The 26300-nt window shown below is 47.3% G+C and overlaps 2 protein-coding genes across 3 annotated transcripts; one reads left to right on the top strand and one right to left on the bottom strand.

Annotated features, from left to right (window-relative positions):
* Window positions 1-4904: 4904 nt before the first annotated feature.
* LOC6593132 (netrin receptor unc-5) lies at window positions 4905-14373 on the bottom strand. The gene is made up of 9 exons (XM_026986666.1): window positions 13469-14373; window positions 13061-13342; window positions 12822-12992; window positions 11372-11425; window positions 9785-10066; window positions 7456-7584; window positions 7178-7370; window positions 7042-7115; window positions 4905-6983 (listed from the first exon to the last, which is right to left on the bottom strand). Exons 1-9 carry the CDS (start codon window positions 14139-14141, stop codon window positions 5665-5667), a joined length of 3177 nt encoding a protein of 1058 aa, XP_026842467.1. The 5' UTR covers window positions 14142-14373; the 3' UTR covers window positions 4905-5664.
* A 7978-nt stretch (window positions 14374-22351) lies between these two features.
* LOC6593133 (vacuolar protein sorting-associated protein 35) lies at window positions 22352-26281 on the top strand. Of its 2 annotated transcripts, none has more exons than XM_026986523.1 (8): window positions 22352-22406; window positions 23052-23241; window positions 23304-24037; window positions 24102-24337; window positions 24402-24740; window positions 24803-25366; window positions 25431-25614; window positions 25677-25838. In XM_026986523.1, the coding sequence occupies exons 1-8, from the start codon at window positions 22404-22406 to the stop codon at window positions 25836-25838; spliced, it is 2412 nt and encodes an 803-aa protein (XP_026842324.1). In that variant the 5' UTR covers window positions 22352-22403. The 2 variants fall into 2 exon arrangements, with proteins under 2 accessions (XP_026842324.1, XP_002018107.1); XM_002018071.2 differs by lacking the exon at window positions 22352-22406 and adding an exon at window positions 22599-22658 and having other exon boundaries at window positions 25677-26281.
* Window positions 26282-26300: the final 19 nt, after the last annotated feature.

Genomic DNA, 26300 nt, shown 5'->3' with positions numbered 1-26300 from the left:
TATTTTCCTATATACCAACAATTAAAATTATAGCAATAATGCAGAAAAACAGAGGCCAAACAGACTGAAGAACAGGGAACTTACATCGACTCTGTTTGACATCCGGATCTTAAATACTTATGCGCATAGTGGCTATTCGCTTTAAATTTCTGACTTGAAACAAACGAGATCTAATGTCGTGAATTTAAATTTTCTTTTGAGACTGATACCAATTTTCCTAATTCCTACAATCGTTATACCTCATAGATGTCTATGAATTGTACGTGTACTGTGTTTTGATTTTAAATGGAGTAGAAGTACGGAATTACTTAATCGTTGGTGAATGTTTCTTTACTTATAAAGTCGCGAATAATATTCTCCACAATTGTATACCAATTTGAGTTTAATTTATAGTGTTGCAATGTTTGTTTAAATAAATAAATAAATAAAAGCTGTGGGTTATTCGCAGAAAAAACCACTAGAATAAGGATAAGACAATACAGCGGGACCAGGATAAGAAGAGCCACAACCGAAAGCGAAACATGTCAATAAGGTATGTACTACCTTGTTTTGCCTGCTTTTTCCTATATAACCCCGATTGAAAATCGGGCATTTCTTCGATTTTCCCAGCTTAGTAATTGGTTTTTTCGAAGTTTACTGAAGAGGAAATTGAAACATTGTACAAAACAGAACAGAACAGAACTACCAGCTACAATTCAATACAACAATGCCACCGAGCAAAAACACACCCGGACAGGACAGCCGTCCCCATTGCCACTGTCCGATAGTCGATTTGTATGGCATTCGAAATGTTAACTGACGTCCAAGCAGCTCCTCCAGCAGCAGAAGCAGCAGAATCGGCAGCTACAACTACAACAATGGCGTTGACTTGCAGTCCACATCAAAGTAACAACATGAATCCTACGCAAACGCAACCAATCTTCAAAGGCAACAGAAATACCAACAGGCCGTGGAGGAAGGACTGCGGATGGGGCTGTGGCTGTGTCTGGGGCAGGGGCAGAGGCAGAGGCAGAGGCGAGGGCGAGAACGTTTGGATGCGGCTTCGATACAGCGTACCAATTGGATGCCACGAACGTCGCGACGTTCGCAGTGCCTACAGCAAAGATATCAAATGTATTGATAAGCCAGGAACCTTGGGCTTTGGCACTGGCACTGGCACTGCCACTGCCACTCTGGCACAGCTCCAGCTCGGACTGCAATTTCCACTGAAAACGGCGAAACATCGGGCAATGGCAATGGCAATGGCAACGGCAATGTGGATGTGGATGTGGATGTAAAGCTTGCGGAGGTCGCAAATAGAGGCTCGGTGGTGGTAGCAGAAGCACCAGGTTTGGCGTTCGGTGGCCATTATGATGCTGCTCCTTGGGGATCCGGCGACAGCAACGGCAAAAGCAACACAGGCAATGCAGGCAACAGCAGCACAGCAGCAACGTCGATGGACGATTGACGATGGTTGCTGCTCAGGTAGATAAATTCGTAATACAACCGAAACGTCTGCAATTTCTTGGATCTTGGCCTGAAACTGGCTGTGTCTTCGATGGTTTTATGTATAGGACTGGACCCCATTGTCCACAGTCCGGACTGTCCATTGAGGCTTCGACATGTTGCAGGCTGCATATTCGTTTTTGTTTTTGTTGTTGCTTTGCTTTCGTTTCAGAGTATTTTGTATTGTTTTGTGTTTTTGCGGTTATCCAGCGCTTTCAACGCCTTGCGATCAACGCTTTGCCGTTCCGTCCGTCCCGTTCGTCCCGTTCGTCCATTGTCTTAGTCGAAGACAAGGGCCGCAGAATCCTCAGCAGCATAATTCATGTTTCACGCCCTTTGCGGAGGGCAGACAAATTCAAAATGGCAGCTGGGGCTGCCATCTGCCTTGCCTTGCCCGAGCTCTGCAATTATTGGATTGACTATGCCATGGCCTAATCAAAGGTTGGCTTACGCCATTGAGTGTTCGTGAAATTGCATGCAAATTATTGGGCCGAGGAAACTGGGTTTGACCTGAAACCGATAGCTTCATTAAAGCTTGTGCTGCAACCCAAGGAGCAATAGAACCGATATCTTGGGAATTGCCCTTTCAACTACATATTATCAGAGCATGTGTGGTTTGGTTGGACCTTTTTTAATACAATATTTACTCATTACTTGAAGACGTCGCTTCCGTTGGCCACACACATACTCGCATGGACGAGTATTTGCACAGTTCTCGAGAGAAACAATGTGGCATTTTATGAACGCTATTTGTATATGTACTCGTAAAATTACCCCATTCTCGATTGAAGGACCTGCTGCCCGTCAAATCAAGCTACAGTTTCACACAAAAAATAAAAAGCAATAAGCTTAGGTATAAATGAAGACTAAACCCATAATATTGCACCTGCGGGTGCTGGGACTTATTGATTCCCACATTTTGTAGCGTTCGAAATAAGCTGCTGCGATGGCCACCAGATATACCGACAAAACTCTGAAGCTTGAAGGGAGGCAGAACCAGAAACATCAGTAGCGGCAGCTAAAAATTGTCAGCGCCGAATCGAAATCGTTGTTAGATTGGAATTTCAACCCAATTAGGAAATTTTTCAATAAGCGACAACGATATTGGCCGAGCCGATGCTTCTGCCCGCTGTCCTTTCTGCTGAAAAATGCAAAACCTTCGACGGTCAAGTCTATACGACGAATACGAGTACAACTGCTCACACAAATGCAAGAGTCAGCAAACGATACATAAAATATATTGTTATGTCTGCGGTGAGAAAACTAATTGACGATGACAGCAGTCGGAGACGGCGGCTTCCAATAACACTATCCAACAGCCAAAGTTAATCCAGGAGCCAGCAAGTTTATATGAAAAAGTAAATTTTCTTCCAGTTAAGAAATAAAAATCCGATTTTGTTGGCTAGTGTAGCCGACGAGGCTGCTCATGGTCCTAAGTAAGAGTATGACCAGGATCTCTTTTTTCAGCAGTTGCTGTCGGGGACGGACCGGACGGGAATGGTTTCGGGATGGCGACAGGGGCTCGACAGACGCTTTTTCCCTACATGCTTGTTTGTACGAGTATTGTATGAATGTAAGTGGCAGTGGCCTTCGTAGATTTCTATTTGGGAGATGGAGCAAAAACCGCAATCGCTTAAAGTTATTTATACGTATGATGGTGAGGGATATAAAAGGTGCCGCCAATGCAACAGCAATCATTTTGTGTTGCATGAAATTATTGATTTGTTATTTGTAGAATTGCTGCCGGACCCAAAGCCAGAGTCCAGACTGTTTCGGCTTTAGCTTTAGCTCGTTAAAAGGTCCGAGTCGCCGTTCCGTTGCCGTTGCCGTGCTCTACGCTGATTGCTTAACTTGACTGGTAGCTGCATGTATCTTAATTTTCTCGAATTCATGCCAATTGTTCCAGGCGCTATTACCCAGGAATGCTACGAAAGTGCAGAAATGCAGTCTATCAATTGATCTTGTTGCGACATATAGCAGGTTATGGATGCCGTAAAATTAAATAAATAAGAACTAGTAATAACACAGAAAAGTTTGCTTGTACTGGCCGAAGTTTATATACCCTTCCAATAGTCTGCTTTTTAATCTATTAATTTAAATGAAACAGTAGGCAATGCTCAAATCGAGTGCCACTTCTCTTAATTATCGCAAAAACACCGAATTTGTATATATGTTTTTGCTGCATCAAAAATGTGATGTTTCCCATAAACAAGTCAATTTTATAACGTGCATTAATGTAATAATATGTACGTAGTTTGGCGCCAAACTAATCAAACTGAAGTGTTATAAAATCGAAAACATTGCAACACTCACTAAAAGGCCATAGCCATCTGTGTGTGAGGTTCCACACTATGGCATCAACCTGGCGGCTCACTGGCGCTCCATGCTGTCAGGGTTTGTATATGGCAGCGAGCTTCTGTCAGAGCCAATATAGGGTTATCTTATCGATCTCTGACAAAAGCCCGGAGCCATGAAAATGATATTAAAGTGGAAATAAGCCGCGAAGTTCAAATCTCCTAGCCTGTGGAATTAGCGCTTAGTAACTTACTCTGAAGGAGCGTTTCCATCATTCGTTGCTGAACAACTATGCGGAAATTATGACCATTCTGCCGCTGGATAACCAGTACATTGAGGGAGACATCTCTACGGGACAGCTCAAGGATACGGTCCATACATTGATATTATTAGTATTGGCATAAGAGAGCACATTATGTTTGGCAAATCAGTCGGAAATAACGCATACATGCACACTAATGCACGCCTGTATCGTTACACTTGCGACATGGCTGCCCTTCTCTCTCCCTTCTCATCGTTAGGCCTTTGTTTATATGCTGATAAGTGTGTTCACTGCATACTGCATTTTTGGGTGCCCTTTAATAATTTACTCAAAAGTGAGGTCGAATATTAAGGGTGGTGCAGAGGCGCCCCTCTCCTGTCATTCTCTTCGTCAACGTTAATCCTTTGATTTTCTGCTATTTGCTGATAAGTATTTCAATATATTGGCTGAAGGAGTAACAGTATGCCAGAAGGAGCAATGGGCGAAGGAGCAATGGACAGACAGGAAGCCATGCATTAAATGCATATTGCATCCTGCATTTATGGGCCCAAGGATATTTTGCATCTCGACATATTTCATTCCTTCTGAAATTAAGGCAGATATATTCATCATAAAAGCTACGGCACCCGGATTGGTTTTTTTGTATTTTATTTTTATCTAACTTTCTTTTTGAGCCACTAAGGTTTACGTAAATATTCAGTTAATGTTTACTTGATTAACGATTAAACGACAGGATCGGACTTATAACTAAAGACAAATACAATGGTTATCACTTGAGCATGTCTAACAAACTACTCGTTTTGTTGTTTTTGTTTTAGACTATATTCTAAATATACATATTCGTATAAATGTATATGCTCGCTATATAGTTTATATAGTATAGGTATGGTATATGCATGTGTGCTATGGCATCGTTTTGAGTACTTAATTCTGTTCTTCCATAGTGACTATACGTTAATAGAGCGGGCTGAGAAAATCAACGATTTGGCAAACAGTTCACAACTCCACATTTAAATTCGTGCGGAGGTTGTCTATATACGGCCATCACTTAGTCGTACTGCCAGAGATACATACATACTTGTATGTGTAGTATATCTTACAGTTGCTATCGTACATAGTTTCCATCGTAATACTAGAGTTTATGTTTAAAACTATAAGTTTGCTAAGCCACAAGTAATTTATCGCTATATTTCCACCTCTTAGTCATATATTAAATGCATGGCACCCGTGGGGAACAGAGTTCGTTGAGCAGTTACCTTAGAATAGAACACTACAATACTCGTAGCTTAGGGACTATAACTACTCGTGTGACTACATCTACACTTTGATTCAGTATTTTCATTTCGATTCATGTTTTCTGATTTCGTTTCGCTTCGTTCGTACATTTTTTAAATAAAAGGCAACTCATGAACATTTTTGTTTTCAACAGAAAGCTAAACGGACAACACAGCTGTATCCCCATTCACAGTGATTTCATATTAACAAACATTATAGATGGTTCGGTTCAGTTCTTGTGTGTTAATGTTCTTGGAAAACCTGGTGAAATCAGGAAGAGTGTATCGTTTAGTTTGCCGCTTTCTTATTCGCATTCCTTTCAACACTGGTTGGAGTGTGGATACCCATTAGATCCACAGGGGACCAATCGTTTCCACTATAATGTCCAAGACGTCTTGACGTCCCATTTCCTTCAACGTCAGCAGGAGTGCCATAATCGTATGGGAAACTGAAGTGGAACTGTTGGTGGAGCAGCTGTTGGCTCGACATTCCCACAGATTGAGAATCTGCTCGGTGGGCGAGGGCTTGGTGGCAAAATAGGCAATATACCGATCAGTGTTCAGCTTCTTCGCAAGGAGACGCCAGTCGCGTTCGTCGGCACGCGGAGGATCGAGTGCGGCACAGATCAGGCGCTTTGTCATATGCGGTAGCTGGACAAAGTCCATCACGCAACTCTCATTGACGTAGTTTCCCTGGCGATCAATGGAAATCGTTGTATTTGTGGTAGATGCAAGCTCTTCCGCAGAACCGCTCATCGAGTGGGTTGGAATGTTAAAAGTACAGTAGTCCGAGTCATCCTTGCCGCCTTGGCCAAAGTCCACGCACAGCGTACTCTGATCCAGCCGTCGCATGCTAAACTCGCAGTGTAGTATGGAGTTGTTGCTCAGAATGTGATGGTAGGGAATGGCATGTTCATACGGAGCACCTGCCTCCATTTCCGCGCACCGTACGCGAATGTTCAGATTGCGGCTGTTCAGCTCGAACGCAAACACCTGACTCTCCCCCAGAAAGCTGCCGCCCAGCTTACATTCCACACTAACGCAGATGTCCTTGCTGTTGGGCAAGTCCTTGACCACGTAGATTCGCAGACTGCAGTTGGCACTGCTGGGCGGAGTGTGCTGGCTGAAAACCAGCAACTTCATCTTAATAGCGGGCTGCTGAATTCGTGGCTCTGCAACGATGGCGAAATGGCCCAGTTGCTCCGTCATGATGTACACATGCGTCGTCTCCAGCTGCACGAACATGGGCGTGTTAATGGTTTCTTCTCCCACTGACACCGCTCGTCGCCAGCTGACATTTAGCTCGTCGTGCTCGCTGTCTGCATGATAGATGTGAACATGCCACTGCTCCGGAGCCACCAAGCAGTGCGGTATTTTCAGGATCACGGGCTTCACAAAGCTATAGTTGCGCGGTGCACTATGCACCACGCTGCTGCACAAAATGGAGCTCTCGGTGGCACAGGACACGCGGCTGCACTCGTCGCTCAGAAGCAGCAGCGAGACGTGCTTCTTCAGGTTCTTTCCAATCGCATGCTCGGGCACAAAGAGCAATAGCTCCCCGCCATATAGACGCAGCTGTCCTCCTGTGCTGCCAAGGAGCTCGTAGCTGCTGCTCTTCGAGGCATTCAGTAGGGATAGCTTGGCGTTCATATCGAAGGTGGAATTGGCTGTCGAAAATCAGAGCGTTAGTGTGTCTCGGTGATAGCATTTATCTGAATTGCTTACATGTATCGGCAGTGGATGACTCTCCGGTTTCTGACAAATAATCAGCACTAAGATCGTCTATGGGGTTGGTGTAACTAAAATAAAAAATATATTTTAGTTGAAAATCTAATAACTTTTCGGTCCCTTGTAAACTTACTTGGCAGCCAGGTTGGGCACATCGTAGTGATGCTCTGTTACACCGCCGCAGCCCATGCCCATGCCCACAATGTGCTCGCCAGGCATATAACGATGTCCAGGATTGACATAATCATATCCCAAATTACTGGCCTCGATGTGCATTCGCATCTCCTTTTTTTCCACAACGCCGGGCATATAATCCGCATCCATGACTGACAAACGGGAAGAAATCATACATACGTATATTCGATTGTTGCCAGAGAACGTGGAGCGGGGTCGTTGGACCCCGATACTCACCTGAGCGGGCCATGTTGTAGTGAGGATTGGCGCGCATCCCGCGGCGGGCACAGCAAATGAGAGCTGCGCCAAAGGCAAAGAAAACGGCGGTTATGAAGGCCAGTCCTAGATAGAGTGTCCAATCGAAATCTGCAATGGTAAAGTGAGGCGGACTCTTATAAAACTGCCGATTTCGCATTTTGTATTCTGTAATCCCAACAGCAGAAGGGCGTTGCTCCGCACGGCAAGGAGCAATCTCTGCCAGATACTGTGTCTTTAGACTGTCTGAAGAGTACAGACTTTCCAGTGAACTAAATGGTTACATTGCCTGCACGGACTTTAAGCCGACTTAAGATGCTTTCCAACTTCCAATCTATGTGTGAATGGCATTCAAAAAAACACCAAGAATTCTCTGCGTAATCCGCCACCCTCATGATTTCGAGGATGCCTGGCAAGCAAAATCCACACATACCCGTACATGTTGAGTCAACCAAACCAAAAACCGAACCAAAACTGAACTGAACCGAACCGAACTTTTCCATAATCAAACAGGGTCGGTACGGGGCGCATCCTCACCCATTGTCATCAATCCTGAGCAACCATGCGTATCCGTATCTGGCGCTTTGGCGCTTGCTGAGCTGTGCCAGAGCGAACTGTATATGTCTGTATTTAATGTTTTATGTTTGTATGCTCATCCCCAGTCCAGGTCCGTCTATTTCGCATTATTATTCGCCGCCGGCCCCCCGTCGCCAGCCAGTCAGTTACGACATCCCGATCCCCATCTCACATCTCCCCACTGCCATTGTTGCGCGCTGCCTGTTTCCGCTGCTGTGATTGTTGTCGTCATTGTTGCTGGCGCTGGCGCTGGCTGTGACTGGTTGGCGAAAAGGAATCGCTGCAGCGCAAGGAATTACTCCATATATATTATGATTATTATACTCGGGATGTACAGCTCGAGCTTTTCACAGTTCTTCTGGGCTCGAGCTCAAGAGCGAGCCTGAGAGAGTGGGAGGACGAGGTACAGGACGAGGACGCATTGTACAATGTATGAAATGAGCAATTATATTCGCTGTAAATCAGCGGCAGCATCGGAAACAGAAACAGAAGCAAAGCCGTCATCCCCAACTGGGAGAGACATACTCGTACTCCATGGGCTTTCGTTTTTCATTCGCTTTTGTGCAGCTTGCATGCTGCTTTTTTAGACGCTGTGCCTGGACGGGACATCAAAAGCGAAGTCCCCCTAAGTCCCCTTAGCATGACAAATACGCTTTTAATATCGGGTGGTTGATCGGTCGGCCTGGGGGCCTCCCGCAATGACAATGGCCCACAACGAAGACCGCAACTGTTGCCTTTGGAGCAATCGCAAGCAGGTATCGGTATCCCCAGGGACTGGATTTGCAAAATGTAATAAAACGGAAAATAAGCTGTTCCTAGTTCCGGGGCCCCAAAAACTTGTCACTCTTCATTCTCCCCTTCGAAAACTTTTCAACAGCAATCAAATAACAGTCGAAGAAGGGCACAAAACCTGCGAAACATCAAACATTGTATTGTATTGTACGTATGATGTGCGAATGGCAATCGAATGCCAACCAAGTCCTTATACCCTGATCCTTTCAATTACACAGTGTGACAGTCATCTAATTGATCCCTATGGACCGCACACAGACCCCAAACTATGCTTGAGTTGGGTCAATCCTACACTCCATCCCATCGAGAATCGAGGCAAACAGCAACAATGACACGGGAAAAGCTCTAAATGGGGTTGGCGATGGCCGGAGCTAGAGAATAGGATGCGAATGGGGATGCGACGTCACGACATTGCTGTTGCCGTTGCCGTCTTCGCCGCATGCCTAATTATCTGGCAAAGCACACAAGCCCACAGCAGCTTAAATCTCAATTCCGAACTCTGTTGCGATTGATTTGCGACCCTTCGATTGGGCTCTGCAGCTGGAATTGGAGTTGGGGATACGGGTTAGGGTTTGGGTTTGGGGGCGTAAGAGCTGGGGGTTTCATGGGCTTCGGGGTGGAAAGTGTCCTTTCTTTCTGTCACGAATATAAATACAGCTACTCTTGGTCGGGATGGATGCCGTGCACAAACAAAATGCACTTGGTTAATTTCCCATTGTGACAATCAGCGTTGAGTGCTCGGCTTTTGTGTGGTTGGGTCGACAAGAGACAGAACTGTAATCTGGGAGTTGGGAGTTGGGAGTTGGGAGCTGGGAGCTGGGACCTGGACTGTGTCTCTGTCGACTGTGATTGTTATTGTTGTCTAACTGTCTACTCTGTTGCTGCTGCTGTCCTTCCGTCCTTCTGTCCTTCCTGCCCCTGCCGTTGACATAAACACACTTACCATCCTTGCCAATATGACACTGCTCTCCACGGCACTCTGCCGTTTGTGTGTCTTTTCCGGCGCACAATGATTTGCCATATCCTGAGCCACCGTCAGTCGCAGTAGCATCCAGCAGAGTTGCGCTTCCGCTGATGCTGCTGAGGGCTGCCATGCCCACTCCAGCCAGGAGCAGATCCCCGGCTTCGTCGCCGTCAGACGTCTGGGTGAGGCACTTTCTGCGACGCACTTGAATACACTCCGCGGAGCAGATGCTCCAGTCGCTCCACGCGGACCAGCGGGCCACTGTGGGGAGAAAGGGCAGTTTAGAAATCAAAAGTCATATTAACATGATTTAGCACACATTCCCGACAGACAGCGCCACTCCCGGACTCATATATCACGTGGAGGCCATAGCCAAAGCCAAAGTCAGGACGTGGCTGTGGCTGTGGCTGTAGCTGTCAGGGGGTCATGGATGCAACAAATATAGCACCGTTTGCCCCAAATATGTGGTGGGACGGTACTATGGTGGATGGTTTGGACTAATAGATAGTCCGTTGGGAGAAATCGAAAGTTGTTCCCACCATAAAATAGAGCACCAGTAGAGCACCCTTCCTTAAGCACCATTCAAATCACAGCGCCACTGCCCCTGTTGATTCTTGGATAGGAGATTGTGTGGGTGAGCAAAAGTGATTGTCATTTTAATGCTTTTCTATTTTCTATTTTCGCATTTTCTTTGCTTTTTCAATTTCCATTTTGGTGTTGGGGGAGAAAACGGAAAGTCCGAAAGCCAAACAAAAATGTTCTTGGAGTGGGGGGGCCAGCTATATCATAGTGTGTGTGTATGATGCATGCCTATGGCAGCTAAATATATATAGTAAATATACATATATATTTCTACATGCCTGTATGTATATCGGCATTTGGCACTTCCTGTTTTTGGGAAACATAAAACCACCCCCATAAGGGCAGCTCCTCGGCCTTGTTGCCCCTTGTCAGCACTATCCTATGCCCTGGCATTTCTTTCCCCATTCCAGCGCACGCATCCTCCCATGCTCATCCTCATCCGCATCGTCATCCTAGCCATGGCGAGGCAAGGGTCCCTGGCCCACCCAGCCAGCCCGACTGTTGCATGAATCAGAGAGCGTGAGTCGTGGTAAGTGATTTTTAAGTTTCTATCTGCCGCAGTGACGTCACTTGCCGCGACGACCCAAAAAAAAGTAAGTCACTTCGGCTAAAGCCAGTTCGGGTAGTTTTGGGGAAGACCGACCCGTGGCGAATTATTCGATGGTTGGATATGGGATGGTTGGTTGGGCACTAATGCACTGATGGCTTGGGCTCAGTTTAACACAATTGTTTATTGAATTGTTAAGGCCCGGCGAATCTGACAACTACTGGGGGCGGGGGGAGAGTATGGTAAGGTCGGGGAACCCCAACTAAAAAATTTAACTGTCGTTGCCTCGTTAAGCATTCAAGTTTAACTGCTCGAACACAATGTCATATTGAATGCTCGCCCCATGGCAAGTCCCCAAAGGCCTGGTCTCCTCCCCTCGGGAAGGGAAGGAAGCCTTTGAAAGAAATGCACGTTGTCAGGCTTTCGTTTCAACTTACTGCGCTTACTCGACGAAATGTCAAATCCATCAGTGCTCACGATTTGAGTATCCTCTGTTGTTGGCAGGCGACATCGGCACACAGCGTGGGCGGGGGCGGGGCGAGGGCGATGAGTGAAAAGCAGGACCATAAGGTTGACACGGTTCCATGGGGATGAAAAGTTATAAGATGGAAGAGAAAAAACGAAACCCAAGCGAAATTTAAAATTAATTTTATGACACACTTTTCATAGAATAAAAGCCCACAACAGCATCCCCCTCCTCCGAGCCAAACCCTTACCACCCCCACACCACTCCCCACTCGAGTGGATTGCCATCGCTCCTGCACAGTTGCCTCCCCTCCGGATCCCTCACCATTTGTCCCGCTTGTCTGTCAACAATTGCTCATTGCTGTGCCCGCTGTGCGCCTGGCCAAGTATCTATTGCTTGTGTGTGTGTGCGAGTATCTGTGTGAGCACTACAATACAATGCAATACAATAAATTTACATGAATAAAAGTGAAGAGTCTCAAACACATGCCGCCCGTGCGTCTGTCAAAAAAAAAAACCAAAAGCGCCCCAGCTACCACGAGAACATCCCCATTCCTGATTTCGGTCTCAGCCCCAGTCTCCAGTCCGGGGTCCGGAGTCCGGAGACCAGGCTATGTCCCTTCCCCCTCCCCTGGACGCATGCCTTTGTCACCATTTAGTCAGTAGCTTGCCGGAGGCAGTCGTTCCCGTTCCCCACAGCATCCACGCAGACACGCAGACACGCAGCCACGCAGCCACGGAGTCGCTCCAATCTATCCATCTATATGCATGTGGAGATATCTGTCGTCGCTGCAAAGGCACCCACAGAAGCCGATTGCCGAATGCGTGTTTAAAATGAAATACTCAGCACTCACTCAAATATGTATTGCACTAAAAATGGGTATAATGATTCCCTGAAGATGTTCGCATCGGACTATAAGAGTCTTTTCTCCGTTTGCAAGGGACGCCTTCATATAAAAGGGTATTCTTATATCGGAGTGACCGCAGGTCCTTTTCTTTTCTTTTCTTTTTTGTTTAAACGCCTCTTGAACTTTTGCGTCATGCAGTGCAGTGCTTTCGGTTTTGGACTGTCCTATCCTACCCCTCTTTGCCAGCCTCCCTGCCACTGCCGCACTTCCACTGGCCCTGGCACTGGTATGAAAAATGTGCGCTGTTGTCAACGCTCCAGGAGACGTCAATGGCAGCGGGCATTCAGGTGGCACGACGCTGAGTCCCGACCGCAAATGGCATTTAAATTGACAATTTCGTTGCTTTTGCTGGTGTTACAATAGTGCTCCCACATTAAAGGCGCGCACACACAACAAAGTGGGCGCAACCACAGCCACACGCCCCCAGTTTGCGAATAACCACATCCCTTACATATACATATATGTATATTTTACGATTGCATATGGTATGTATACATATACCGTGTGGACATACCTGGGCAGGCGGCGCAGTCCGCAGATTTCTGTATCTGGGGGCCTGGACACTGGGCGCCCCCATTTAAGGGCATTGGATTGGTGCAGGTGCGCGACCGCTTTCGTCCCTGGCTCGGCTTGCCCGCGCACTTGCACTCGCGCCAAGGACTCCAGGTGCTCCAGCCTCCATTCACTAAGGGGCGAAAAACATACAAGAATAAGCATAACTTGAGATTGCAGTCGCACGAGTACCACACTGACCGTAGACAATCAGCACAGCGGAGTCGGAGACCCGCTTTCCCGCAATGTTCTCCGCACTGCAGCTGTAATTGGCCATGTGTTGCAGCGCCACCGGGCGGAAGGTCAGTGTGCCGCCAGCCACGGCCAGCCCCGGCTCGCTGTCGGAGGTTATTACCGCGTTGCTCTTGTACCAGGAGAGCTTCGGCTCCGGGAAGCCTCCGGGTGGCTCACAGTGCAGTTCCGCCCGACTGCCCAGCTCGAGCCGCAGCGATGTGGGTGACTGGCCGAAGGTCTTGCGTATATCTGTTAGGGGGAGATATAAATGCAGATATAAATAGAGATATGGATAGGCATAGGAATAGGAATAGGGAGGGACCCGTTGCCTATTCGAATCAGGAATCCACCCCTAGCCCAGGGTGCGGTACTCACATGCAATGTGAACTGTGGCGGCTTGACTCTTCACCACGCCACGGGACGACCAAGCGTGGCACTCGCACTTGAACGGACCCTTGCCAAAGTACTCGTCGACCAGATCACGGTGAATGGTGGCCGTGACCTCTTCCATGTGGACGCCCGTGTGTGGATCGACGTGCTTGTCATGCGTCGACGGCGGAGGCTGGGAGCTGCCGCTGCACTTGAAGATCACCTGCAGCGAGTGGGAGGCCTTGCACTTGAGCACCGCCGGACGATTCTTCACCACAAACACGCTCTCCGGCTCGCTGAGAAAAATGGGCAGCGTGTTGCTGGCTTCTGCGGGACTGAGCTTGCCGCCGTTGAACTCCTCCAGAAGCGTGCCTGCCGCTGCTGCCGAGGAGGAGCCTAGCCCAATCCTCCCATTCTCGTCCTCGCTGCTATTGCTGAGCAGCTCGATATTGGTTCTGTGTGGGGCGCTGTCCTCAGTGACCAGGGGGGCGTTGGCGAAGGGCGCCATAGCAGTCAGTGGGTCAATGCTCATCCCAGCTTCCTCCATGGAGTCGGACATGCTGCCGTAGTCCACCTGTGGCAGCTCCCTTGCCACGGCCAACACTAGCCATGTTAGCTGAAGGTTCACTATGAGTACAATCACATTTCCGGCTTTATTAATCACCGACGACGACGTCATGCTCGTTGCTTAGGTTTCGTTGTCAGTTTTTACGTTTCTGTACGTGTTAACGTTGCCGTTGCCGTTGCCGCTGCTGTTGCCGCTGCCTTTGTCCTGTGTTTCCTGTGCGACTGTTGCACCTGCCCTGGCCCTGGCCTTTGTGGCAGTATTTGTTGCTGTTGTTGCTTCGGCTTTGGTGCTATAGCTGCAGGCATTAGCATTAGCTGCACACTCGCTTTGTTGCTGTGGTAAATGCGATCTGGAAAGTCAGATAAAAAAAACCTATAAGTGGGATTTACTTTTTCAATCAAGAGCCGAGACTGCAATTCCCTCACTTTGTGACTAAAAGATAACCACTACTTCGTTGGGTTTTCTGTGGTCTTACGCTTTGCCTTTCACCATACCCATTCCCATTCTCATACCCATACTCTTCCAGCACCAGGCATAAGAACATCGAGAGGTTTGTCAAGCGACGAAAAGTGTCTATGAATTGTCGAGAGTGTTCGTATCCCCAACCTGAGCAGTCGGACATTTATTCCGACTTGCGGTTACCCTACCCTTGGGTTGGCACCATCTTTCAGACAAGCATCCGTTTAGCCTTCTACAGTTCACGCAGATTGATATCATTTTTCAGAATATATTTGAAAAGAAGCTGGTAATGACACTAGCCGACACTTCCTTCCTGCTCCTACGGGCGTAATCGATAAGTTGTCATCATCAATCAAAGGGCCAATACTCTCCGCACTCAGAGTCCAAGTGTAGGGCAGCTCAAATGCCCACAAGTTACAAAATTTCCCATTAGCTATGCAAGTCATGCGTCAGGTTCTACGAATCGTTGGTACCTAATCGAAATATTAATAACAGGTATAAGTATGCTCCACTCCACCGAGTGCAGTTTGCCTTCTCCGGGCTCCGAGCACCGGGCACCGGGCACCGGGCACCGCACCTAGACAGGACGTTGTGGCACGGAGGGACGTGGCTCTGTTCTGTTGTTGTTGTAGTGTTGTGGGAAATGCGCCTTTTGTCTTTCTGAGTTTCTGAATTATTATGTAGTTATCTGTGGAGGGACAGAGATGGATGCATACCAGCACGAACGGTGCGATAGCTCCGGCTTCAGTCTTTGCCTTTGGCTTTGCCTTTGAGTTTGCCTTTCAGTTTGAGTTTGAGGTTTATGTGTTTGGCTTTGTAATTATGTATTAATCATGCATAAGTTAAAACTTCACCTCCCCCTGCCAACACTCTCCACCTCCAGCATTTCAAAACGAATCATATTGCTGCCACCGCTAGCGCTGACGTTGATGACGTCCATTAAAAGGCGCATCAAGTTAAAGTCAATATGCAAATATTGCGGAAACGGTGATATGTGAAAAGTGTGTACGATTAGGAGGGACGGGACCATGCGCCACGTTCCACGCTCCACGTTCTCAGGAGCCGTGACCACGAATCGTAATAAAATATCGGGTAATAAGAAATTAAAGGGGAATAATACATTTCATTGGAGGCTTAAGCGACATCATCATCGTCTTTCTCATCATTATCACCGTCATCGTCATCATCATCATCATTTCATTTGGCTTAAGCGCCTTTTATGCGTAATTCAATTGGATTTACAGGGTGCTTGTGGGACACTTGAGTGTCTGTCAATATTCCCCATATCGGGCTGGTGCGGACAAATGGATGTGTATGTATGGATGTATGGAGGCACGGATGTGTGGGGCTCATGTAGCTGACCAGATTATAATGGTCTTCTCTGCCCCTTCTCTTCGATGGTAATGCACACACACACTTTGTTTTGTGTGCATTCAATTATAGATGGAATATTGAGGTTCGTTTTGTTTTCGATTTGTCTAGACTCTGTTTGACTAGGTCCCAGATCCGTGTTATTTGCAGGGCTACTTTGAAGCCATAATCAAACTCGCACTAGAATACATCGCAAATCGATATGCGAGAATAATATTGTCGCAGAAAACCTGCCTGTTGGAAAGATGAATCAGCGAATGGCACATTAAATGTTCACAATTTCAATCAGAGGATGCCTGCCTTATCAGGGCGACATCGCCAATCGTCAATGTATCGTATCGCTGGATGCTGATACTGGGGCATTACTTTTTAATAGGTTTTTAATGAAGCAAAGTAGGCCAAATGGATGGTGCGCGGCGGCGCTTATCAGCGGCTTTTCATTGGCTTTGTGTGCACTTGTTAATCCAAATCGATTTTATTTATTGAAAGCAAACTTGTCGCCGCAAATACAAAAACTTTGCATTGATTTCGGCACGCAAGCGAATGTGTGGAGGACCCTCCCACTGATTGACTGACTGACTGACTGACAATCTGTGTGACGTGACACACGCACGCAGCTCGAGATGCATGGCCGGAGATATGTACATATGCGAGGCTGAGTAATCCTACTCGTACTCGTATTTTGTAAGGGGTGATTACTCAGAAGTCCCGCCGAACTTTGACGCTGTCTCCAGCTACGTGGGGGAGACACGGAGAGCTTCTTCCTAGCCTGGGCGGATGGATGGATGGCTGTGAATGAAAGATTGCGTGGGATAATCGGCGTCGTATTCAATTTAATATCACAACTATTGCCGCAAAGACGGAGGACTGAGGACTGAGAACGGATGACGGAGGACCGGAGAAGCCCTTCCTGTGCCGAATGAAAACTTCCAAGTGAACTTCTTCTGTTGGGGCAAATGTCGACTGCGACGACGACGGCGACAGAGATTCGGTTGGACGGACGAAATAAAAAACAGAGCAGAGGGAGGCGGAGTACGCACATGCAGACAATACGACTACCAGAGGAGGAGAGGAATGGGACTGGAATGGGGAATGGAGCAAGGCAGGGCAGAGCAGAGCAGAGCAGAGCACACAAAACAAGTGAGCATTCTATAAAATAATTGATGGCTGGCTGACGACTCAGTTGCTTGGCAGCAATAATTTTTATACTTCGGGGGCACTCACGCACACACTCGAGCTCTTGAGTACTAAAATCAAATGCCACTCGAAATGCTGCGGCAGATATGTGCTACGCTATGCGATGGCGACTGCCCTGCCTGAAGTGGATGTGGATGTGGCAGATGCCGCTGCTTCAATTGCGTGTGACTCTTGTGTGCTGTGCTGGAGCTACTCCTCGACAACACTCGTACGAGCATGTATGTAGTTATGTTGTACAATCTCTGGAACATCTGTAGCACAAATGAAATCTTTAATACTCAAGGGACCGTGCTGGTTCCTATGGCAATCGCAATCGCTGCCGCATCTGTATTTCACATGTTGCGCATTTTGCCCACACACTCCTGTGCTTCCAGACTCGACTCCCAAACTGCCAGACCGGCAGACTGACAGAGGCTGCTATTGTGAGATCGCTGCTCCGCTCGCTTTTAATTTTTTCGGGCAACGCTTGTCTTGTAATCAAACAATTAAAGATGATTTTAATTAATCTATTTATAAGAGACGTTGCCTTGCTCGCTGAATGACTGCCGGCCCGGCATCAGTCCTCCCTCATAACTGTTCAAAAATGTGTGTACTTTTGTATGTGACGAGCGTTGGCCATGACGCAGGGGTACGATGCGGGGATGATGAAACAACTCTACGGGAGATACACGAGAACAAGCACAACGGCGACATCGACAACGAGAAACATCTTTAAATTAATTAAGCGTAATTGTTGGGGAATTAGAAGTAGAAACAAATGTTTCAACCATGAATTATGGACTGCTGTCACATGGAGAACGCATGTTGCTCGAGATACTATTTGAGATAAAGCAGGCTGCATGCAATAAAGAAATTATTTATGATTCCATCAGCTGAATGTAGGACAAGCCGGCCAACTGGTTGGAGAAGTGATGACTCTTATCATTTGTATCTTATTAGCAAAGTTCTAATGTCTAATGTGTCCGAAAGTGGCCTCGGCCCAAACAAATGTTGACCATCAGACTTCAGGCGAAAGTTCGTCGGAGCTGCGGACTAATTTGTGATGCCAAAACTGAATCGATGGCTGCCATGTGAGGCCAGATGAGGAAAGAAAGCTGCCCTGCCCTCATGGAAAAGATACACTGGTTCATCTGTTCGAGAGACCAACCCTGTAATCTACCCTACCCTTGGTCTAGGCTCTGTATACAAACTGATACTGAACTACCTAGCTCGTAGGCATATTAATTCCATTCCGCCTTTATACTCGCAAACATCGATGATGTCGGATCAATACAACAATTTACGACGGTTTCTCTGGCTTCAGCTACCTACTCTCGTCTTTCGGGAAGAACAAAAGCCGCTGCCGAAAGAAACGAGCCTATTCTTTCTCGCCATATCGATGATCGACATCTAATCCACTGCTAAGTCGCGTCCCTTGAACCCGGACCCGAACCCAAAACCCGAATGGGCTCTTATGCATATGTTGCCTAGGCCTATGTCTATGCTCGCAGGCCCAGGTGACGGTGACTGCCCCGAATGACAATTAATCACCACAGGAGTCAAAGATGTTCATGGGGCATGGTAGTACGAGTAGTACTCATTCCTATCCACTCTCTATCCTATCCAACGTTCCCATGCCCCGCCCCAGACCTTGTTTGCCCATCTAAGGGAACAGCTGTAGGTCTGTAGTTGCACAACCCCTAAAATTATGACGAACAGCCAGAGTGTGAGAACTTGTGAGTGTTACTTGGAAAGAGTAAAGGGTAAGGGTAAGGCTCCGCGTAAATTGTTAAAAAAGCATAAACCAAAGTGTGAGTCCAATCATTACGTGCATTTGTCAAGGCCTGAGAATTATTTTGAATGTCCCTGCTGGTGGCTGAGCCAGTAGACATTCTATCCCGTTCTATCGTCTGTCTGTCTGTCTGTCAGTCAGTCAGTCATTCAGGCCGTTCAGTCAGTTAAAACGTCCAAAGGGGATCATTATATGCCAATTGGCGATTGTTTGTTACCCCACTCGCAATGCCGCCGCGTGTTGGGGAGGGTTGGTAATTGCAGCTCACATTTGAATTTGAATTTCAATTTGAATAACGGTTGCAGGCCCGAATTATAGCTGTAATTGCGGCATGTTGAACGCTGCATCTCCTGGTCGTCGTCGTCGTCGTCGTTATTGTTGTTGTTATTGTTGTTGTTGTGACTATTGTAATTGTAGCTGCATCTTTGATCAATGAATTGAGTGCTGTGCTGCTCTCATGAGGGCTTCTCGACTACCATCAGCCCAATCCACGGCACTTCACTTCACTTCACCTCCTCTCCCCATCCCTCCCCACCCCTCCCATCGCTGCTAAAGCTGGCTGACAAGGAAAACCAAACCAAAATACACAGCCAGAACCTAAGCGCAATCATAAAACAAAAATAATAAAAATAAAAATACACGATGGCGTTCCAAAGGGCACGCTTTTCATAATAAACATTAGCGAGCAGGGCTGCCTACTCCGCGGTCACATGGTTCGGGGGTCGCCCACAACACACCGCCCGACTCTCCGCTCGGTTCCGTCCGGCCGCGTTCCGTTCCCCCGCACCGGAGGAACCGTTGCCGCTGCCGCTGCCACTGCCACTGTCGCCGGTTTCTGTTTGTTTGTTTGTTTGTGAATTGGTCGTCTTTAGTTACACTTGAATACTCGTAGTCGTACGCTTTGTATGGTGTCGCCGGTTGAGCGAGTGTGAGGGGTGTGCTCTGCTCTTGTGCTCTTGTGGTGTGGGCAATGGTTTCTGGTTCGCACTTCACCTACTCAGTGCAGTGCACCTCAAAAATAGAACTGCACTGGCATACTTAGCGGCGCAGGATGAGCGCACTGCAGTGTCCTGTCCCTTTTTTGTCTCATGTCCGAGACGGAGAAGGGTTCTTATTATAGCTAAGCATCTACAAGCAGCTACTTACATTTTGTCGTCCTTTTGTGGCTGCTGCTGGTGGCTGGTGGTGGTGCGCTGCAGGGCGACCAAAGGAGCGGGCCTTCTTGGAGGCGCGCATGTATCCGTATCCAGTTACACTCCCGTCCTGTGTCCCCTCCCTGAGTGTCCTATCGTATGCTTGCGAGCCGGCCGTACCTTGTGTGCTCAGGACATCTGCAACCTTATCGCCTTTCACTTTAGTCTCTTAGTTTTTTGTTTGGCCTGCGTACGTTGTCCCCAGGACGTCAGTATTTCATATTTTTCATCAGCCCTCTCACAGACACATCTGCGGTGTAAGTGTAATCTATCTACACATTCATTAAACTCGGCACTTCACCCACACACAGACAACATTGGTGTCGAACATCCCGTTGGTGCCTCCTTTCACAGTATCACTCCGACATCAAAATCATCCACAACATTGTTGTTGTTTTGAAATCACACACGGCCAGGTATCTCTACTTAAACTCGTTCTTGCAGTATTAGTACTTTATCCCGCATCTGGAGTCTCGATATTATCACGCTCCCAGTTTTCGAGTGTTCGAATTTCAATGCGATGCACACGAAGCGCGCCCGAAACACGCAAAACAGGAACTGTGGTGACGAGCCGGCGAACGTACGACTGCGCTGACGGTCCGAATCGAAATGAGCTCCGATGTGGCTGTGGCTCGTTGTAGCGGTATAGCTATAGGAAATACCATTCTATCAGGGTGCTCATACCATGGTATTGTGGCCGCGAGAGCGCAAATGACAGAGCAGATGAGAGTAAGCGCTGGGCACTACTCTCAGTGGGCGCCTCCGCAGCATCCCCAGGAGCATGTCTTGTTGTTCCCGACTCTGGCATATGTTGTGCAGGAAGTGGGGAGCATTGGGAGCTCGCTCTCCATCGTTCTGGCTTTACGATGTGTGTATATTTATATGTGTGTGTATGCTTCTCTGGCTATTTTGTATCTTCCGCTGCCTGTGATTCTAATTTTACCCACTGGATTCCTGAGATGCTTCCATATTTTCGTTTGATGATTTATTGACTGCAGCAGCAATTAAGACCTTTTACTTCGCTTTTTATCAACTTCACTGACATTGACGACGAATGAGAGGAGGGCCTGGGGCTGCTGTGCGGAGTCTTCCTTCTTATTTATATTTTGTTGTGCGCGCATCCACACAGCACTGCACTGCACTCCACTGTACGCACGCACACCTACGCCAGGAGCAATGATGTCTGATGACTGCTCTTTTCCATTTGCTTACTATTTTCTTTGCACAGCCACGCAGTGCACCTAATGTTCATATAAAGTATAAAATAAATTCTTCCTTTTCCCCGAGTGTATAACGGTTTCTATTGGGAGAGAGGACCGCGGACTTATCGTCTGACCCTCAGAAATATACCGAAATAGACGTCACAAATTTCAAAATATACCGTTCTACCGATGAAAAACGAACTTAGCCCACTGAAACCCCTTTTATTTAAACTGGATAACAACTGGAGTTAAACCGCGGTAATTAATACTAATAGTAATAGTAACTAGTTGGTTCGTTGAATGTGTTTTAATACCCATTGCTCGACAATAGGAACGAAAATCTTTATTCGGCTTAATATTAATATCTAGCTAGGACCACCAACAATGTTAAGACAATAAAGAACACAACGTATAAAATGTATCTGGGTATGGATTGCAGTGTAAGTGTGTATTTCATGCATTTGCCTTTCCAAATATATATGTCTCAATCTTCGATACCGATTCTCTGTCTCGACGTATAAGACGACAAACCATTCCTCAGTTCTATAATATCATTTTCCGTAGGGTATGCTGAGTGTTGCCACTAACCACTATACTGTATGAGTGGTGTTGGCCAAGAAACGGCTATCGATACTATCGACTGCTGCGCGCCAACGAAAAATAGCTTGAAAGTGAATGACCGACAAGGATGTGATTTCTGAATTCAATCAAATTGTACAATATTTTTCAATTGTTTCGAAAAATAAGTTATTAAAATCGAAATTTAAATTATTTCTGCCACATGGCAGCCAGAGACGTCTGGCGGAAAAGATATGTCATCTGTGCCATGGAGCTGCCATATTATTATATAATTTAATTTGGCGCACATATTCATTTTATATTTAGAAACTCATAAAATTAAGGATGTCGGCTCTAATATTGTTATTTTTAAAATTACCGCCGATTTCTGATGATGTTTTATCATGGACAGAGAACGTTCAACCTGTTGTAGACCAGTGTGTTTAAATAAAAGGGGCTTACGTGAGCTAAGTTCGTTAGGTATATTTCGGTATATTTTGGTATATTTCTGAGGGTTATATAAACCTGCGGTCACACTGTTTATCAATATCATCCTAAAAAAAAGTAAATAAATTTAATTAAATAACTCCCCCATCTTCGATTCGCACCTGACGCTGCAGTAATGGTAAGTGCGCTCCACCCCGCATTGTAGCCGCCAGAAGCCGGCAAGCGAGAATTGGCCAAGAGAAACCAGAAAAGCAAGTGAAAATTGGCTAAAATCAAACCGCTGACTGCGCCTCTGTCGACGTCAAGTCGAGAGTACCTGGAGCAAAAACTACGCCCCCAACCCAACCAACAAACACTCATCATAACCACTATGTACCCCTGGAGCTCATCCTCGTACAGCGGCCAAGCGCCCAATCCTGCTCAGAATAGGGTAAATAACTCACACTCACTCCAACCACTAATTAAACCCCATTCGCTAAATTGTGGACCGCAGTCGTACATAGCAATGTACAGACGTATATACGTGTGCACTTGCATGCTCAATGTGTCATGTTCATTCAAAAAACTCTGCTTAATGTTTATGTGTGGCTGAGTCTGTCTTATCATCGATTCATTGTGTCCTCTGGCCTGGCTCCGCTCTGCCCAAACTTCCGTAGATATGTTTTATAAAGAAGGCTTATCTCAAGCTGTATACTGTTAAAGCATTTGTGTGTTCTCGATCTCATTGTAACCCGCCGTCATGTATTTGCACGTTACCAAATCGAGAGCGAGGCAAACCCCAGGGACTAATAGAACCGACTCCACCTTCTATGTCTCGTTTCAGACCATGCCCAATGGTTTGGATGACCAGGAGAAGCTGCTCGCCGAGGCCGTCGGGGCAGCCCGCAAGCAGGCCTTCCAGATGAACCACTTCCTGGACAAGGAGCGCATGCTGGATTCGCTCAAGTGTGCGAGCACCATGCTGAGTGAGCTACGCACCTCCCTGCTGTCCCCGAAAAGCTATTACGAGCTATGTGAGTACTCAATATCGTGACGTATGAAAGTTTCTTTATTGTAATGCTTGTTTCCTCCCCAGACATGGCCGTCACCAATGAGCTGAACCATCTGGAATTGTACCTGAGCGAAAAGAGCGACAAAAAGACGGATCTGTACGAGCTGGTGCAGTACTCGCACACCATAGTGCCCCGACTGTATTTGCTGATCACAGTGGGCATTGTGTACATAAAAAACGACTCGACGCTCAAGCGCAGCATACTCAAGGATCTGGTGGAGATGTGTCGCGGAGTGCAGCATCCGTTGAGGGGGCTTTTCCTCCGCAACTATTTGCTGCAGTGCACCCGCAACATTCTGCCCGATGTGATGGTCGCAGAAAACGAGCACGAGGGCAATGTCTACGATGCCATTGACTTTGTGCTGACGAACTTTGCAGAGATGAACAAGCTGTGGGTGCGCATGCAGCACCAGGGACACTCCAGCGAGAAGACTAGGCGGGAAAAAGAGCGCGAGGAGCTCAAGATACTGGTGGGCACAAACCTAGTGCGCCTCTCGCAGCTGGAGTCGGCCACCCTGGAGACGTACCAGCGGCTCATTCTACCCGGAATCTTAGAGCAGGTTGTTAGCTGTCGGGATGCCATTGCCCAGGAGTATCTCATGGAGTGCATCATCCAAGTGTTTCCCGATGAGTTCCATCTGCAGACACTGGACCCATTCCTCAAGTCCTGCGCCCAGCTGGAAACGGGTGTGAACGTCAAGAATATTATTATATCGTTGATTGAGCGTCTAGCTGCCTACAACCAGAGGAGTGGCAAGGTAATATCCTCTATCGATGCTATGCCCCAAAATCTAGCATTTACTAACATTTATTATGCTGTAGACCAGCGGCAATGGCATCGATGCCATCATTCCCGCGGAAGTGGAGCTCTTTGAGGTCTTTAGCGTTCAGGTGGCCAACATTGTGCAGATGCGCCATGACATGCCACTGGAGGACACCATTTCGCTGCAGGTGGCTCTGCTGAGTTTGGCCCAGAAAGTGTATCCGGATCGCATCGACTACGTGGACAAAGTGCTGGGCACAACCGCACAAATACTGCAACGAATGAACATGAACAAGTAAGGGATCCTCGAGCTGATAAGAAATGTAAAGACCCTGAACTAAACTTGTACACTTTTGCAGCATCTCGCACCTTTTGTCCGTGAACCAGGAACTGTCTCGCCTGCTGCGCATCTGCATTGACTTCTACAATAATGCCCTGACCATCATCCAGTTGCACAACTTTTGTCCACTGCTCGAAAAGTTCGACTACACTTCACGCAAATCGCTGGCGCTGTATCTGGTAATGAACATTCTAGAGAACGAGACTCAGGTGCCGACGGCCGATCAGGCGGACAGCCTCTTGACCATTATCACGCCGCTGATTAAAGATGATGATGCGAGTAAGGACATTTTGGCGGTAGCTGGAGCCAGCAGCACAGATGCCGAAGAGTTTGCGGAAGAGCAAGGTGTCGTAGCGCGGTAAGTAGATATCGCTATGCGTTGTAATTTCACCTTTAATTAATGATCCGTTCTTGCTTCAGCTTCATTCACCTGATGCGCTCTGATGAGCCGGACATGCAATACAAAATGTTGCAAACAGCTCGAAAGCATCTGGGGAATGGGGGCGGCCAGCGGCTGAAGCATGTTCTGCCTCCGCTCGTATTTGCTGCCTACCAGCTGGCCTTCAAATACAAGGCGATCGCCGAACAGGATGAGAACTGGGACAAAAAGTGCCAGAAGATCGTGCAGTACTGCCACAGCACAATCAGCGCCCTGGCCAAGGCGGATCTGGCCGATCTGGCCCTCCGTCTATATCTGCAAGGGGCTCTGGTCATTGGAGAGATCCGCTACACGAACCACGAGACTGTAGCCTACGAGTTCATGACGCAGGCATTCTCCCTCTACGAAGATGAAATATCCGATTCGAAGGCTCAGCTGGCTGCCATAACACTCATCATGTCCACGTTCGAGCAGATGTCCTGCTTCGGCGAGGAGAACGCCGAACCCCTCCGTACGAATTGTGCTCTGGCGGCGTCCAAGCTGCTGAAAAAGCCGGATCAGTGCCGCGGTGTGGTGGCCTGTGCAGCACTCTTCTGGAGCGGAAAGTATGATACTCTTTGATGTTCCTTTAGTTGGTATTATAGCTAAACTGTCATGTTGCATCGGTAGGCAAAACGGCGAGGAGATGCGGGACGAGAAGCGCACTCTGGACTGCCTGAAGAAGGGCGCTCGCATTGCCTCGCAGTGCCTGGACACGGGAGTGCAAGTGCAGCTGTATGTAGAACTGCTGAATCACTATCTCTTCTACTTTGAGCGCGGCAATTCACTCATCACCGTAGCCATGCTGAATCAGGTGATTAGTGCGCACTCGGAAAAGCAAAACCCCAGGGGTCTAATGTAAATGTTTCCTTGCAGTTAATTGCCAAGGTGAATGAGGAGCTGCCCAACCTGGAGCCCAGCGAGGAAACCAAGCAGATCGAGAGCCACTACAAGAACACGCTGGCGCACGTGCGCAGTCGCATGGAGTCCAGCGATGCTGCTCTCGAGGTCTCCTTCGCAGGCATCACCCTAAACTAGCCCACCCGACCCGCATGCATCAAGGAGCAGGGAGCAAGCAGAAGAGCGTTCGAGCAGGCCTTTTTTTGTACCAGATGCAAATAGAATACTATCTCCGGAAGCGTATCCAAATTGAAAGTGTGAGAAATTAATTGAATTATTCCATGGCTAGGAAAGTTGTGGGCCTTCGACTTTTGTTTGTGTCAATTTAATTTCTGTTTTAATCGTAAGTGAAAAGTGAAAACATTCTTGATTATTCTCCTGATTTATTCAGTGCGTTAGCATTAGTAAATAACCCCCCAGAGATTTTTGCTCTATTCTATTCAACCCCCAACAAAAATGTGAAAATATTGTTAAACAAGCAGAAAGAAAGTGAAAAGGTTATACAAGACACATACGATGACCGAATTGGTTCATGATACGTATAAATATGTATTACAAAATAAAGTTAAGATCAAAATGTTCTCGGCGGGAGTGTAGATT

This window comes from Drosophila persimilis, unplaced genomic scaffold (genome assembly GCF_003286085.1).
Source record: "Drosophila persimilis strain 14011-0111.01,24,50 unplaced genomic scaffold, DperRS2 tig00000002-arrow-pilon, whole genome shotgun sequence".
NCBI lineage: Eukaryota > Metazoa > Arthropoda > Insecta > Diptera > Drosophilidae > Drosophila > Drosophila persimilis.
This window is presented reverse-complemented; position numbering and strand designations above follow the sequence as displayed.

What these genes read in the sequence shown, in the direction of transcription:
- LOC6593132 (XM_026986666.1), bottom strand. Translation starts at nt 14,141, where the DNA reads ATGACGTCGTCGTCGGTGATTAATAAAGCCGGAAATGTGATTGTACTC. An exon ending in GTGTCATATTGGCAAGGATG is followed by an intron (nt 7,585 to 9,784) that starts GTAAGTGTGTTT and finishes TTACCATTGCAG; the next exon opens with ATTTCGATTGGACACTCTAT. An exon ending in CTACAACATGGCCCGCTCAG is followed by an intron (nt 7,371 to 7,455) that starts GTGAGTATCGGG and finishes CCCGTTTGTCAG; the next exon opens with TCATGGATGCGGATTATATG.
- LOC6593133 (XM_002018071.2), top strand. Translation starts at nt 22,599, where the DNA reads ATGTACCCCTGGAGCTCATCCTCGTACAGCGGCCAAGCGCCCAATCCT. An exon ending in CAACGAATGAACATGAACAA is followed by an intron (nt 24,338 to 24,401) that starts GTAAGGGATCCT and finishes ACACTTTTGCAG; the next exon opens with CATCTCGCACCTTTTGTCCG. An exon ending in GCACTCTTCTGGAGCGGAAA is followed by an intron (nt 25,367 to 25,430) that starts GTATGATACTCT and finishes TTGCATCGGTAG; the next exon opens with GCAAAACGGCGAGGAGATGC.